Source organism: Gymnoscopelus braueri (genome assembly GCF_963280865.1).
Source record: "Gymnoscopelus braueri genome assembly, chromosome: 22".
NCBI classification, from domain to species: Eukaryota; Metazoa; Chordata; class Actinopteri; order Myctophiformes; family Myctophidae; genus Gymnoscopelus; species Gymnoscopelus braueri.
The window spans coordinates 38,680,508-38,698,180 of record NC_137624.1 but is presented as its reverse complement, the minus strand read 5'-3'; the positions used below and the strand labels follow the sequence as shown (position 1 = coordinate 38,698,180).

General features: G+C 39.6%; 1 protein-coding gene across 1 annotated transcript in view; it reads right to left on the bottom strand.

Moving 5' to 3' along the window:
- LOC308079001 (poly [ADP-ribose] polymerase tankyrase-1-like) overlaps positions 1-5,565 on the bottom strand; it is a gene marked incomplete at both ends in the record, with an annotated part of 111,111 nt that extends 105,546 nt beyond the window's left edge. Inside the window, 2 exons of the mRNA XM_080420339.1 lie at positions 1,963-2,078; positions 4,998-5,565. Of these exons, the coding sequence (XP_080276465.1) occupies positions 1,963-2,078; positions 4,998-5,565 (684 nt within the window). The remainder of the gene's footprint in view (positions 1-1,962; positions 2,079-4,997) is intronic.
- Positions 5,566-17,673: the final 12,108 nt, after the last annotated feature.

Sequence of the window (17,673 nt, the reverse complement as noted above, 5' to 3'; positions counted from 1 at the left end):
CCAAAATAATCATATTTAAACTGGGGTCCCTCCAAAATAATGATATTTAAACTGGGACCCCCACCCTGACAAACACTTGTAAGAGTTGAGGCATTACATTTAGTTTGATTTAGTTTGTTCCACAGATAAATATTGTTTGTGAAAATAGCAGATCTACAAGCAGATCTACGCGAGGCGTTGTTTGTGAGCTTGTTGATCTGCTATTTGCCTCATATGTTATTTGACAATTTTTGAGGTATTAAAAAAAGTATTAAAAGTCCTTAAATTGTCACTTCACTGTCATCTGAACCCACAGGTTGAGAACCACTGGGTTCAAGAACCTTTTTAAATTTCAAAGACCTCCATAAATAACTCTGAGGAGTGTACAAGTGGAACCAAAGTGCACCCTTACAGGTTTGTACACCCTCAGAGTCAGAGTTATGCAGAGGGTCCTCCTCCAGATTAACCCATAGCGCTGTTTCCTAAACAATGAACACATTATGTAAAATTAGGTTTTAGTAATATTGTTTCTGCCTTGAAAAAAATCACAGACTGAGGCTTTAGCCTTTGCTTTTATGAAATATCTGAGATATTAGGGTTTTATGGAATATGCTTCTGAACATATTGCTAGTTTGACTACTTCAAATGCTCTAATCTTTCAAAATAATAATCGAAAATAGCCTATTCTACAAGCTCTCGATGCGTCGAGAGCTTGTAGATCGTCTATTTTCGCTGCGCAACATGCTTCCATAGAAAACATGCTGGCTTCTATTGAATCCAAAGGACTGAAATCAGTCATGGTGACTGAGAACTTTAATCCATGGATTCTACAAATGCCTTCTAAATCCTGAAAAACTGTTAGGCCTCCTGTAGGCCGACCCAGGGGTCGGCCTACAGGAGGCTTTGTCGGTCTGTCGGTCTGTCCCTCTTTTCCTACCCGTCCCCTTGATTGGCCAAGCTTCGCGTGACATAGTGCTCTGATCTTCAGATTTCAACCACTAGGGGTCTGGCAGTGCTCCAAGGAGCACTTTTTCTAGTTCTCCATCAGTGGTTCTCAAACTTTTTCATGTCAAGGACCCCCAAAATTAGATGTATTTGGCCGCCGACCCCCATCTCAAAATATTTTGTTCCAGGGACCCCCCAGAAGCAAAGATTTGAATTCAAATGTTCGCTTTAAAAGAATATAAATATATTAATTTGCACACATTTTCTTGATTTTTCAAAAATAGCAGATCTACAAGCTCGTAGCGCGGCATTCGGTGCCGCGCTATGAGCTTGTAGATCTGCTATTTTTGAATAGCCAAAGTGTAAAATTATGCTTCTTTTTTTTTTCAACAATATGTTTATTTATTTTTACTTTTACACAAAATATAACAACATTATAATACAATACAAAGAAAACAGAAAACAAAAATGGACATTTACATTAAATCATACAAGACAAGCATTGAAATGACAAAAAACAAAAGAAAAACATACATAGGCATCAACACTACTCCTCTCCAGATTCTTCCATAAAATGTGGCAGATTATTATTTTCCATATATGAAATAAAGCAACCCCACACCTCCTGAAACATCTCTTGTTTGTCCTTAAGTATGTATGTGATTTTTTCTAGAGGTAGGCATAAAGACAATTCCCTGAACCACTGTGCAATGCTTGGTCTATCCGGCCTCTTCCAGGTCAATGCAATTACTCTTTTAGCTTGTAAAATACAAATATCTATGAATATTCTATCACTGCGCCTTATTCTTTGTCCAACTGGATAGAGGCCTAGCAGAAAGAACTTAGGTTCTGGTACAATGTTAATTGAAAGTATCGTTTGTATTTCATGCCCAATCTCCCTCCAAAAGTCCATCAATCTTGGGCATGACCATAAACAGAAATAATGCTTTTTTAGCTAAAATCTAAAAGTGACACAGATGCGTTCCAGGTCTCAATGGGTTTAAAACGTTTGGGAACTAACGTTTTTTGAATCCATACCTCAGAGTGTCCAAATGAGCAGGCGTTGTGGAGTGGGATCAGACCCCCATCGTCCCGAGCGTGCACGTTGGCACCGGTCTGGAGGAGGTGGTCCACGACGTCCCGCCTCCCAAAGCCTGCGGGGGGGGGACCACAGGGCATCGCATTAGGGCTGCGACAGTACTAATCAATTTAACCCGTTATGGAACAGAATCAATTTGAACCCATTCAATCCGGGGACGCATCAGTGTCATTTTAGATTTTCTCTGGCTATTCAAAAACAGCAGATCTACAAGCTCATAGTGCCGCGCTATGAGCTTGTAGATCTGCTATTTTTGAAAAATCGTGAAAATGTGTGCAAATCTTTGAATATATATACATTTTAAAGTGAAGATTTGCACAAATGTTGAAGATTTTTCAAAAATAGCAGATCTACAAGCTCATAGCGCGGCAATGAGCTTGTAGATCTGCTATTTTTTTAAAGCCAAAGTATAAATTAATGGTTATAGCTCAAATCTAAAATGACACAGATGCGTTCCCGCCGGATTGAATGGATTAATGATCGATTTTCAAAAATAGCGTGAGACATTGTGAGCTTGTACCTGGGCTATTTTCGCTATTTTCGTTTAAGGAGCTGGAGAGACAGAGAGACCCCTGTTACTGAACAAATATAACACTCTTTAAAAAAAAGGTGCTGTAAGTGTTTCTTGTAATCATTGCTATAAAGTCTGATCTAGAATAGCCATCTGCACCTGGACTGACTGAGTTAGCATAATGTATAAACTATTTATAAATTAAAAACAAATGTATAAGTATACACCATCACCAGTAATGAACACACACATCTTTCATCGATGAATGGATATAGAAGTATAGACTATCGACAGTGGATATGAGGCATTATATGTACAGTGGTGGGTAGGTATACATTAAACATATTATGTTTAATATTTTGTGGACAGTCAGAGAATATGGTGAGCATTGTACCATCTATCAACAGTGAAACATTTACAGCAGTTATCGAAGCCAGTGGTTCTCAAACTTTTTCATGTCAAGGACCCCCAAAATGATATGTATTTGGCCGCCGAGTCCGCCGACCCCCATCTCAAAATATTTTTTTCCAGGGACCCCCCAGAAGCAAAGATTTGAGTTACAAATGTTTGCTTTGATATATATTCAAAGATTTGCACAAGATTTCACGATAAAAAAAAAATAGCAGCTCTACAAGCTCAAAGCGCTGCACTCTGTGCCGCGCTATGAGCTTGTAGATCTGCTATTTTTGAATAGCCAAACTATAAAATATGGTTAAAGTGGTTAAAATGATTGTGACACTATTTTAACCAATTTTGCTGGGGACCCCCTGGTACCCCTCCAAGGACCCCTGGGGGTCCCCGGACCTCACTTTGAGAACCAACGATCTAAGCAGGCAGCTGTCATGGTACTAGAACACTAGATTGCATGATCAATAATGTCAATCATCTTTATCTGTTGCTTCTGTTCTCTATTGATCAAGGAACCAGAAGTAGTTGAATCGTGAAAAAAGTATCCTGGTAACTTTTTTCATATAAATGTACACAGCCAGCAGTGGAAAGTAACTAAGTACATTTATTCAAGTAACTGTACTTATAGGGTAAGTGATATTTTTTGATTAAAACAAAAAGTATTTTGTTAAAAGGTTAAAGCACTATATTATGATAGTAATTATTGCTATTATTGCTGTTTGTTCAGTTACAGGAGTCTCCCCGTCTCTCCAGATCTTTAATAAACAGAAAATACATTTTCCGGTAGGTGTCAAAATCTCAGCCAATCAGGAGAAAGTACCCATTTTTAAGCTTCCAGTTCCAATTTTGCCTGCTCATTTCTTAGTGTCATCACTTCCAATTTCACTTGTTTAATCTATATCTTGATTGAGTTCTCTATCTTGATTGGATAAAATTGGAAATGAAACTGAAACAAAAATGCATTTTCTGTTTAATAAAGAGCTGGAGAGACAAGGAGACTCCTTTTACTGAACAAACACTCTATAGCAATGAGTACTATCAGAATATAGAGCTATTTAACACTTATTTTAACAAAAGAAAATCACTTACCCTACCTTTAAGTTTTGAGGTACTCCTACGTTACTTTGAGCTAACCACTGCTCTACCATACAGATTGGACATAATTACATATTGTTCATTAAAAGAAAGTTACATAGCGCCACTTTAAGGTAGATATAAAACACAGAAACAACGATAAATGATGATGTTCCACCGTCACCAGCTGCAACATTAAAGTGATTAACACATTAATGCATAATCAATTACAATACAATAATATGATTAATTTTAGTTCGGTATTGTAAATACATACCAGTACAATTTGGAATACAGGACATTTACTGCAGTATTACTACATTGTGGTATTGTGTATTTACTACTTTAAGTGGGAAGAAATCATCTGAGTACCACAGTATTATTACAGCCAATGTTTACATCTTGCTTGGTTATTATCCCTTCTCTGGAAAATACCTAGCCACCAACAATATGAGGTTGGCTTCATTATTTATAAATGGAATCATTATTTACAAATGGAAACATATTGGTAACAAATTAAAACATTGATGACAAATGTAAACATTGGTAACACTGAGACATGAGGGTCCATTAGGTTGTTGGTTCTCAAAGTGGTGTCCAGGCCAGGGACCCCCCAGGTGTCCTTATTGGGGGTGATCCAGGGGGTCCCCAGCAAAACGTGTTAATATAGCATCACGATACTTTTAATCACTTTAACCTTTTATACTTTGGCAATTCAAAAACAGAGCAGATCTACAGGCATAGCGCGGCACATATGAGCTGCTTGTAGATCTGCTATTTTCTTTTTGAAATCCTGGCACAAAAAAAAACATTTTTGAGACAGGGGGTCCTCAGCCAAAATCAACATCATTTGGGGGGTCCTTGACATGAAAAAGTTTGAGAACCACTGCATTAGGTTATTACAGGTTACAGTGTATTTTCGACAATGATAGTGAAGATGCTATTATAGCATCATGATAATAAAGCTTCATTAATTAATACCTGCGGCGAAATGCAGAGGCGTAGACTTGCGTCCGGCCATGTCTTTGGCGTTCACGTTCACGGCGTCCACCAGCCTCTTCACCCTGGACACATCCCCGGTCCTGCACGCCGAGAACATCTCCCTGAACGCCCCTCCAACACCGCTGCCGCTGCTGTTCCCGGCGGCACCACCGCCACCGCACGCCGGGCTGGCGTCCACCGAGTCCGGGGTAGAGGCAGTGGGCGTCCCGCTGCTGCTGTTACTGGTTGTCGGGGAACCAGCGCTGCTGCTGCTGCTGCTGCTATGGGGGTCTGGAGGAGGAGGTGGAGAAGCGGGGGTCGTCAGCTGCTCGCTCCCACCGCCACCGGTGGAGGAGGGCTTCAGGCTCGGGTTCAGCGACTCGGCTCCAACCGGGAGCGAGCCACCTCCACCTCCACCTCCACCACCACCACCAGCACCTCCTGCCCGGGGAATGAGGGGAGAGCCGGGCGGAGGAGGGGATGATGGTGATGGGAGGCAGCCTGAGCCTGACGGCGGTGACTTCTGTTGTTGCTGCTGCTGCTGAGTGCAGCGACGAGGCGTCGCCATCTTTCCTTTTTGTTTTGGTTTTTTCTCCGCCTCCTCCTCCTCCTCCTCCAGTCCAACAAACGGACTGACTCCTCACTGGACTCTCCTCCAACCACAACACACACACACACACACACACACACACACACACACACACACACAACACTTACTGTCTGACAACTTCCTGTCAGGGGAAGTCAAACTTCCGTTACGCCAGTAGTTCTGGTGCTGCCTGGCTTCTCAAAGTGGGGTCCGGGGACCCCCAGGGGTCCTTAGGGGGGCGGGTACCAGGGGGTCCCCAGCAGTCAATTAAAGCGTCACAATCATTTTAACCCCTTCATCCATGTTTTAAACGTTGGCTATTCAAGAAATAGCAGATCTACAAGCTCATCTGCTTCTGGGGGTCCCTGGAACAAAATATTATGAGATGGGGGTCCGCGGCCAGATACATATCATTTTGGGGGTCCTTGACATGAAAAAGTTAGAGAACCACTGTTGTAATAGTTTATTATATCGGCTGGCTCTGGTATTGCTTGCAGCATTATGTATTGGGGATTCTAACAGTAGCCTATGTGTTATTATAATGTTTCAGTGGTCTAGGTACAGTGATCAACCTTTTTTAATGTTAAAGGAACCCCAGTTTGGTATGCTACCTGTAACCAGGGTCTAAATGGAAGAGTAGGAACTCTAGGGCAGTAGTTCAATTTGAGTTATAAAATCACACCCTGTGTGAAGTGGGCGGTGTCTTGCTAGCTAATCACAATACTGAATGGAGTCAACCAATCATGTACAAAAGATAAATACATTTATTGAAACACTCTTTATGATGGACGAAACCATAACTTGAAAAAAACAAATTTTTGGTTTTTTTCAAGTTATGGTTGCTTATATAGGACTATGCACATGTGTCATGTGACACTGGCCAATCACAGTCCTGAATAGATTGTGATTGGCCAATCACAGCGCAGGATAATTGTACAAATTTCCTGGGCCCAGATCACAGCGCAGGAAAATGTACATTTTTCCAAATCTCACTTATAGGGGCGGTTTCACCGCCCAAAAATAGCAGATCTACAAGCTCATAGCTATGAGCTTGTATATCTGCTATTTTTGAATAGCCAAACGAAGTATAAAATATGGCTAAAGTCAAGTGGTTAAAATGATCGCAACACTATGTTAGCTAATTTAGCTGGGGACCCCATGAAACGCCCTCCCCCCAGCCCCCAAGAATCCCTGGGGGGGGGGGGGGGGGGATAACTTTAAGAACCAATGCTCTAGATGCAGATGTGCTAATATTGTATTAACATACTGTTACCATACACACTGCTTAAAATAATATTGTATTCGTTCTAATAAGTTCAGAGATTGTAGCTTTAACATGGGGTGCACACTTTTTCATTAAAGGTAGGGTAAGTGAAAATAATTGTTAAATAGATCTATATTCTGATAGTACTCATTGCTATAGAGTGTTTGTTCAGTATTAGGAGTCTCCTTGTCTCTCCACCTCTATATTAAACAGAAAATGCATTTTCGTTTCAGTTTCAGTTTCATTTCCAATTTTATCCAACCAGGACAGAGAACTCAATCAGGATACAGATTAAACAAGTGAAATTGGAAGTGATGACACTAAGAAATTAGCATGCAAAATTGGAACTGGAACACTATACAAATTAAGCTTAAAAATGGGTACTTTCTCCTGATTGGCTGAGATTTTGACACCTACCGAAAAATGTATTTTCTGTTAATTAAAGAGCTGGAGAGACAGGGAGACATCTGTTACTGAAATACACTCTAAAGCAATGATTACTATCAGAATATAGTATTTTAACCTTTTAACAAAATACTTTTTGTTTTAACCAAAAAATATCACTTACCCTACCTTTAAGGATTTTGGTTTCGACCGAGAAGCCCCTGACCCGCCCACCATCAGCTCCTCCCCGATCTCCAAGATGCAGTCAGGGGTACTTGGGGCTCAGCTGTGCAGTGAGCTGCAGGAGGAAACTAACTCCGAAACTCGGATGATTACTGATTAGAAGTGTAACAGTTAGAAGAAAGAGTCAAGACATAGTCTTTTATCGTGAAATGCCTGCTAAAGTATGTATCTATAGTTTGTCCTGCAAGGAATGGTTAGTTATCTATATATGTCTATAAATGTGACCGGCGGATCATGTGACTATCACGACAGTTCTACTCGCACTCCACTGTAAGTCACGGTCTGGTGCTGCTCTGCAAAAGTATTATAAATGACACTAAAGCTAACGTGAGATGTATTGTAAGATACACTGTCATGTCACAGCAGTTGACATGTTTGTTTCTGTGTATTTTCGTTTTGTTGCTGTAACTCACGTTAGTTGACACTGTTATGTATTTGATACTGAAATCAATGTTATCTTTCCCTGTAGAAGTCAGAACCAGACCAGTGGAGGTGGCGACCACATGTGTTTTGTGTCTGGAACCAACCCATTGCAGGTAAATGTTGTTGCATTACATGTTCTGTATGTATAGACCAATTATTCGTTTACTTGTTTGTAACATTGAGACTGGATGCACAGGTGATCAGTTTCATGTAATCAATTCTCAACCTGTTATGGGGTGTGCTGGTTTCAGCGCACCCCAACCAGTGTTGCCAGGTCTGCTTATTGTCATTTTCCACCAAGGTTTTATTTGAAAATAGCAGATCTGCAAGCTCACAACGTGCTTGTAGATCTGCTATTTTCAGATGTATGTTTAAAGTGCTCATGTGGCCCCATAGTCGCTTCTTTTGGGCTTGTTTTCCTAGACCTGGTTGCTTGTTTCTGTCACAGAATCTGGCAACACTGCCCCCAACCCCCTCTTGTGTGTTGGCTAGTGCTGCGCGAGACCTGACAGAATGGGTTTAATTTGCAACCAGTATGACGCTTGCATTGCAACCAGTGTGACGTCGTCTGTTAAGGGGTCTATGATAAAGTCTGATAAATGTTTGTACTCGCCGGCCGCCAGTGTGCAATGTAGCAGCCAGCAACATCGCCTGCTGTTATTTCTATATGCCGCCAGAGGGCGCCGTGAGCCAATTTAATTAGTTGTGTTTGGTTGCCGTTTGTATTTTCCTCAATTCATTTATATATAAAAACGATGAAAAGGATGATGCAGGTTAAAAAACAAGTTAAAAACGTATTGTATTGAATTCATTGTAAAGCATTAATGTTAAGACCCAGTTAAAACCATTATACGATCACATGTTAAACAGTATACTAACTCAGTGGTTCTCTTGAAGGGGTTCCAGGGGGTCCCCAGCCAAATTAATAGTTAGAAACCACATTGACCCTTATGTGTCTGTAACTCTGAGAGTGTACAAACGGGTCCATTTGGTTCCATTTGTACACTCTCAGAGTTAAATGAACACTAATGATGATGATACAGTGTAGATTAAGACCCCCAAGAAATCAAAATGGTTGAGTCCCTGGCATATCTTTTCAAATGGGGGTCCGTGGGCTAATGTGTCAATTTGGGGGTCCTTGACGCAAAAAAAAGGTTGAAAACCACTGTACTAACTTAAAACCACTGTAAACCCAATGTTGAAAGTCACATCTATAATGCATTTCATGAGAATGTAAGAATGTAACATGTGATTACATGTGATGTGAGTACTATTGGCAGCTCTGCTTGCACTCTGCTGTGGAGTCAGAACCAGTGGAGGTGCTATAACCACACATGTTTTGTGTCTTGAACCAAACCCATTGCAGCTTCACTGAAGTACCACACCATCCAACCAACCCAGTGCCTCTGTGTGTGTGTCCTTGGTGGGACGGGTACACACAACGGTTACAGAGGTAAGTTATAGGATGTTTAGTTAATATTGTAGCGAACAATATGTGTCATTTTCATTTGTAACTTGGTCTCATGTTGATAAAATTCGTCCTTGAACAGACAAATTAGATCCATTCCATAGTTAAATTGTTTGTTTGTGTAGGCCAGTGTGTCACAGGGCATTGATTGACACAATCAATACACATTGATTGAGGACAATGTACACACACCTAACTACACAACGGCTTACATTTGACTAACTTTGCCGGCCCGGCCTTGGAAATTACTGTGGAAGTGTTGGTTCATGGATGGTGTTTCTTAACAGTGTATTTCCCAATGCATTTTAACGTTTGAAGTTTCTGTTTATTGAATCTGGGGTAGTTCATTGTGCTGGGGGTGGTAATCATTGGTGCTGTCACCTCACCTGTTCTCCTCTGCAGTGCTGGCACTCTGTAGATTGGAGGGTGCTAAGTACTACAGAGGAGGGGTGTTTGTTCATGTTGTTTAGCATTTTGCTTGTATGCGTCTTGTGCCTGAAATATGTATTGAAGTGTATTCATTGACATTATGTTTAAGACGCATTTATGTAATTGTAGATTAACTCATGGGCCTTGGTTTGCCTTGTTTGAGATAATGGATACAAATGACTTTCATGGTGCTAGGTGTACTCCCACCTGGTTAAAAGGCAGGCATGCTACAGGTGTAGACCATATATAGACTTGAAGCAATCAGCTGTAAGCACTTAGGGGAGAGCTGCCAGGGCCCTTGTTTAAGGGTGTTGCCTGTTTGCCAGTTTCTTAAAGGAGTAGTTCACCCAAAAAATATTATTTTCTATCAGTTGCACACCCCATGAAGCCTTGAATTCATGGATTTCTTCTTGTTTTTGTCAAATTATTGGCTTAGGAATGCGACAAAAAATAAATAAATCCATAAATTCAAGGCTTCATGGGGTGTGTAATTGATAGAAAATAAGTCATTTATGGGTGAACTACTCCTTTAAGTTCCTAGGTTGATTTCTTTAGTTTAGTTTGCTGTCAAGTATGTTCATTTTATATATTTTGTAAAGTCATATTTTGATATTGAAGGCCTTCACTATTTATATGATGCACTGGAACTGTTGGTGAAAGATGTTTAGGTAAAAATAAACCCCCCAAACTTTGCAACTTTTTCATATCAAGTCTTTACTTTGGAAGGAAACTGCAATTACATTATCTTTATAAATCTTGTCTAAATGCCATGTACAATATATGTTCATTTAGCTAGATTAAAGCTCATGTTGTGGAATGTATTGAGCTAAACTAAGCTTTATTAGGGTTGTGTTCTGCATTTTTAGGATTGTACATAAATCAGCCAGTACTGTTATTTTTCTAAAATGTCAACTTCCTGTTCATTTTACTATTTGAATATCCGGATCCAGTCCCTTTCTTCCTAATAAAAATAGCAAAATCAACAGGAAGTTAACATTTTTATTAAATAATCAAACAGTACTGGGTTTGATGTTCTATATGGTCTGAATCAACTTTGTTTGCGTTTGTTTATGTGCCAAAAGAGTGACTTTGAGAGTTGTTTTACCATACAATGCAAGTCAATGAGGAGCATATTTAGAATTATCAATTTCTAATCAATGGTGCAATTATTTTTGATTTTTTTGTCCACCTTTGGAGTTAGATCATGGCAAAGTAACTACACAACCCAAACCTCTACCAAAGTGGTCTTGCCCTTTAAATAAAAGTCAATGGCTGTTTGTGGTAGCGATGCAGGAGGCAGAGTAGATTGGCCTTTGAAAAATTAACATTGAGTTACATCATGTCAATGTGTTTATTGTTTTTTATTTGCATAATAGGATGTTGAAGAAGAGAAGCAGTCACAGGAGAAGAGTTGGGTGAGGACCAGGACAGTACAGAGGTGAGCTATCAAGTGAAATAATTAGTTTGAGCTTTGCCCTCATCCTAAAGTTAACACGTTTAGCTGTGGTAGAGATGCATTCAGTAGAAGACAGAGGAGATTGAGGGAGGAGTAATATGCTCTGGAATATTAACATTGAGATACATTATGTCTGTTTGTTTGTTTTTTACATTATAGGATGTTGAAGTGGTAGGAGCTCAAGAAGATGAGGGACGGCATGGTGCAGTACACAGAGGACACGTCTGCTATGGCAGTCTCCAACCAGCCATTCTCGGCAGCAAAACCAAATCAACCAGGTCCTAGACTAATTGTTAAGAATATACTCTTTCCTTCCAAGCTGAGTGGTACAAAAAAATATCCATGGCACCATTTCAATCCAGGTGTAGATGGTGTCCTGCTCTGCTTTCACTGTTGCAAAGTGTTTTATAGAAATGCATCACCACTTGCAAAGAATGCAGAACCTGCGTTTATTTCAGCAGGCTTCAAGAACTGGATGTTCTTGACATTGACTGCTGTCCTGACATTGACTGCTGTCCTGACATTGATTGCCCTGACATTGATGTCAGGACAGCAGAGTCACTGCACATCTTTCACCGCATGCTGAAAACCCACCTCTTCAGGAAACACTACTCTACACTTCCTCCTTCCTAACTAGTTGTACGAACTCTTGTTTTATTGTTTTACTGGATCTTGTTCAGTCGATGCACTTATTTGTTTTATCTCTTGCTCATTTGATTTTCCTATTTGTCTCATCTGTTTAAGAAAGTAGGTAGCTGATATATTGCACTTTTACCGTAGCGCTAGTTATACTCTTAGTTGCTTGGTTTAGAAGAAAATGCCCTTAAGACTTCTGGTGATTAGTAGTTTCGTTCCCTAACTATGTTGAATGCACTTATTGTAAGTCGCTTTGGATAAAAGCGTCCGCTAAATGACAGTAATGTAATGAAGGCATCTGAGAAAAATCTCTTTCTCTGTGTGTGTGTGTGTGTGTGTGTGTGTGTGTGTGTGTGTGTGTGTGTGTGTGTGTGTGTCGTGTATGCACGGCTTGTTTTCATAGACCGGTCGGATCGGTGGTGCGGTGTAGTGTAGGGGCAATCTTGTGTCTTGGGTTTCCTGATAGCCTCCCATTCAAGGAACTGTGAATACATCTCCCACTCAGTTCAGTTTCAGTTCAGTTTATTTGTATTTATAGTACATCACCCCAAGGGGTCTCTGTGCACTTCACAACAGGTCATACAAAAAGACATAGTAGCCAAGAAACACAGTAACATGTGCCCGCATGCATGGTCAAACAAATAACCATGCGGCAGTACACAGTTCTGTACAGAATGACAAAAAAAAAGGGGGGAAAAAAGAATACATTTTGAACAATATTTAAAACCACAGGGCAAGAACTTAGCAATAAACCACGTAGCAATAAATCCAATAAAACTAGGGGGAACCATAATGCAGGGAAAAAAGAGAGGTTTTTAGCCTAGATTTAAAAATGCCCAGAGAGTCTGCATCTTTTAATAACTTGAGGGAGAGCATTCCAGAGATAGGGGGCACGATGTGTGAACGCTCTGCCCCCAACTGTTATTTTATTATTTGTTGTGACTGTGAGGAGACCAGCATCCTGGGAGTGTAGTGGACGTCCAGGGATGTACGGTTCTATTAAACTGGGGCAAGTCCGTTCAAGGCTTTATAGGTCAGGACCTTGAAGTCGGCTCTGGCCTGTCTCGGCAGCCAGTGTTTTGATTGATGATTGATTGATGTACTTTATTTAGTAAGACATGAGAACAACAGTACATGGAAGTACAAATTCACAATACAAGGTCTAATACAAGGTGTAGTGCTATGAGTGTTGGTGTGATGTGATCATATTTCCTTTTCCTGGTTTGTAATCTAGCTGCTGCATTTTGAACTAGTCTAAGGCCATTTGTTGCTACTGATGGTAAACCATAGAAGAGGACATTACAGTAGTCTATTCTTGAAGTGATGAAAGCATGAACCATTAAGGGTGATGTTTATTTAGCTTTAATTGTTGATAAAACATATACAAAACATACAATATTTACACAATTCTTGACCTTTACAAAATCTAAAAGACAAATTCCTTGTTTGTCCAAAACAGTTACTTAAAAATAGCAAAATCAACAGGAAGTTAACATTTGTATTAAATAATCAAACAGTACTGGGTTTGATGTTCTATATTGTCTGAATCGACTTTGTTTGCGTTTGTTATGTGCCAAAAGAGTGACTTTGAGAGTTGTTTTACCATACAATGCAAGTCAATGAGGAGCATATTTAGAATTATCAATTTCTAATCAATGGTGCAATTATTTTTGATTTTTTTGTCCACCTTTTGGAGTTAGATCATGGCAAAGTAACTACACAACCCAAACCTCTACCAAAGTGGTCTTGCCCTTTAAATAAAAGTCAATGGCTGTTTGTGGTAGCGATGCAGGAGGCAGAGTAGATTGGCCTTTGAAAAATTAACATTGAGTTACATCATGTCAATGTGTTTATTGTTTTTTATTTGCATAATAGGATGTTGAAGAAGAGAAGCAGTCACAGGAGAAGAGTTGGGTGAGGACCAGGACAGTACAGAGGTGAGCTATCAAGTGAAATAATTAGTTTGAGCTTTGCCCTCATCCTAAAGTTAACACGTTTAGCTGTGGTAGAGATGCATTCAGTAGAAGACAGAGGAGATTGAGGGAGGAGTAATATGCTCTGGAATATTAACATTGAGCTACATTATGTCTGTTTGTTTGTTTTTTACATTATAGGATGTTGAAGTGGTAGGAGCTCAAGAAGATGAGGACGGCATGGTGCAGTACACAGAGGTCACGTCTGCTGTGGCAGTCTCCAACCAGCCATTCTCGGCAGCAAAACCAAATCAACCAGGTCCTAGACTAATTGTTAAGAATATACTCTTTCCTTCCAAGCTGAGTGGTACAAAAAAATATCCATGGCACCATTTCAATCCAGGTGTAGATGGTGTCCTGCTCTGCTTTCACTGTTGCAAAGTGTTTTATAGAAATGCATCACCACTTGCAAAGAATGCAGAACCTGCGTTTATTTCAGCAGGCTTCAAGAACTGGATGTTCTTGACATTGACTGCTGTCCTGACATTGATTGCCCTGACATTGATGTCAGGACAGCAGAGTCACTGCACATCTTTCACCGCATGCTGAAAACCCACCTCTTCAGGAAACACTACTCTACACTTCCTCCTTCCTAACTAGTTGTACGAACTCTTGTTTTATTGTTTTACTGGATCTTGTTCAGTCGATGCACCTATTTGTTTTATCTCTTGCTCATTTGATTTTCCTATTTGTCTCATCTGTTTAAGAAAGTAGGAAGCTGATATATTGCACTTTTACCCTTAGCGCTAGTTATACTCTTAGTTGCTTGGTTTAGAAGAAAATGCCCTTAAGACTTCTGGTGATTAGTAGTTTCGTTCCCTAACTATGTTGAATGCACTTATTGTAAGTCGCTTTGGATAAAAGCGTCCGCTAAATGACAGTAATGTAATGAAGGCATCTGAGAAAAATCTCTTTCTCTGTGTGTGTGTGTGTGTGTGTGTGTGTGTATGTGTCGTGTATGCACGGCTTGTTTTCATAGACCGGTCGGATCGGCGGTGTAGTGTAGGGGCAATCTTGTGTCTTGGGTTTCCTGATAGCCTCCCATTCAAGGAACTGTGAATACATCTCCCACTCAGTTCAGTTTATTTGTATTTATAGTACATCACCCCAAGGGGTCTCTGTGCACTTCACAACAGGTCATACAAAAAGACATAGTAGCCAAGAAACACAGTAAAATGTGCCCGCATGCATGGTCAAACAAATAACCATGCGGCAGTACACACTACACAGTTCTGAAAAAGTACAAAACGACAAAAAAAAAGGGGGGAAAAAAAGAGAATACATTTTGAACAATATTTAAAACCACAGGGCAAGAACGTAGCAATAAACCACGTAGCAATAAATCATATAAAACTAGGGGGAACCATAATGCAGGGAAAAAAGATAGTTTTTTAGCCTAGATTTAAAAATGCCCAGAGAGTCTGCATCTTTTAATAACTTGAGGGAGAGCATTCCAGAGATAGGGGGCACGATGTGTGAACGCTCTGCCCCCAACTGTTATTTTATTATTTGTTGTGACTGTGAGGAGACCAGCATACTGGGAGTGTAGTGGACGTCCAGGGATGTACGGTTCTATTAAACTGGGGCAAGTCCGTTCAAGGCTTTATAGGTCAGGACCTTGAAGTCGGCTCTGGCCTGTCTCGGCAGCCAGTGTTTTGATTGATGATTGATTGATGTACTTTATTTAGTAAGACATGAGAACAACAGTACATGGAAGTACAAATTCACAATACAAGGTCTAATACAAGGTGTAGTGCTATGAGTGTTGGTGTGATGTGATCATATTTCCTTTTCCTGGTTTGTAATCCAGCTGCTGCATTTTGAACTAGTCTAAGGCCATTTGTTGCTGCTGATGGTAAACCATAGAAGAGGACATTACAGTAGTCTATTCTTGAAGTGATGAAAGCATGAACCATTAAGCGTGATGTTTATTTAGCTTTAATTGTTGATAAAACATATACAAAACATACAATATTTACACAATTCTTGACCTTTACAGAATCTAAAAGACAAATTCCTTGTTTGTCCAAAACAGTTACTTGATAAAGAAAAAAATATAACCCGTGTCCAATTGGATCCAATGGAGTTTAATAAATATCCAATGACAAGCATTTGTGACTAAATAACTACGACAGTTTTGGCATCGGGAAGTGAGAGTATTGGACAAATGTTGGCTATGTTGGGCAGATGGATTTTTTAAAAATGCTTTTGATATGGTGTATGAAAGATAGTGTTGAGTCAAAGACTACTCTCTCTCTGTTCTATACTCTAGATGGAACACGCCCCACCAACATGTCACTGCTTGTACCATGTATGAGTATATCACAAATAAATGATATGCCTCTTGATTAGAGTGCGTAATAGAATGAGCAAAAGGACAATTAGGATAATTACTCCCTTCACACATGTACTTGCTGCACTTTAAACCATATATATTCCAGAGTTCACCAGGGCTATATCCTTGCCCCCCCCCTTCAAATTTTTCCCTCCACATCAAACCTCCTTGCTGAAAACAGCCAAACTACAAGCTCACAATGTGTTGCATTGCGATGTATTTGTCAGCTACTGGCCTCACCGACCTGCCCAGAATAGGGATGCTAGGTTTCATGTGGTTAACCCTTGCATTGTGTTAGCAGGTCAAATAGGCCAAAATACTCAAAAAATAATTATTTTCATTTATTTTTTTCTCCTACCTCATAGCTGACTTGTTATGCATTCATATCCATGTAAACACTTTTTAAAACATTATGTAGGGTTTCATCTTTCAATATCTCATTTTCAATTATAAAAATGTAAAAATTCACTCATTACATTTCCTATAATGAAGACGATGGATAATGATGTTATCTAGTTATAATAGACTAACATTAGAACACACTTCCAAAAGTGTTTTACTTAAAAAAATGACTATCAGAATTAACTAAAATGGTGGTAATTAATTTTGTTGCGTTAAAATAGCTGTTTCTGAGGATATCATGAAGCCTTTTTCCAATAAAGAAATGTACAGGGTATTTTTTTACCTATATATTTTTTTTCATTTCCCAACCCTAACAAAAATATAGGGAGAAAGTAACTTGTATTGTACTCAAAGGAGAAAAGGGCAGAAATACTGAATTGAGTAGGTATTTTCAAAATTCCCTGATTGCCTTAATCAGCTTAATGCTTTGTTTATGACTGATAGCAAAAGTAGTTTCCCAAACCGAACAAACAGCTGTATACACACATTTCAATTAAGTCTTACTTTAAGACATAAAACCCCACAACGATGCATCGGTATAGAACTATTAGCATAATGGGCCCTTTGACACCAAGTACATGTGTGTACTATCTGTGTGTGGTAATGCTGATGGGAATGGAAAATTGACTGAAACTGAGAAAGAAAAGGATGGAGAATGTGGATAGATAAACACTCAAATCTGTGTAAACACTAATTTTTTTTAATGATAAACACAAAAATCCGCGTAAACAAACATTTTTAATGAATATATTTTTATATATAGTAACTAACATCCGTAAGTTTCATGTTGTACCTGGGATTTGAACCCAACAAACTCCTGCTGCTCTGTCAAAATGGAATCGCTGCTTGGCCAGGCGAGATATTGCGGTCATGAGCTTCGGGCAGTACTGCTTGTGAACCAGCTGTGTCCTCCATTTTGCAGTACTTTTACTTTCGGTACTTTAAGTACATTTTCATACCAATACTTTTGTACTTTTAATCAAGTGAATTTTGAACCAATTATATAGAACCAAAATGTGCCTTCCCACCACAATCATCTCTGTGTGTGTGTGTGTTTGTGTGAGAAACTGTAAA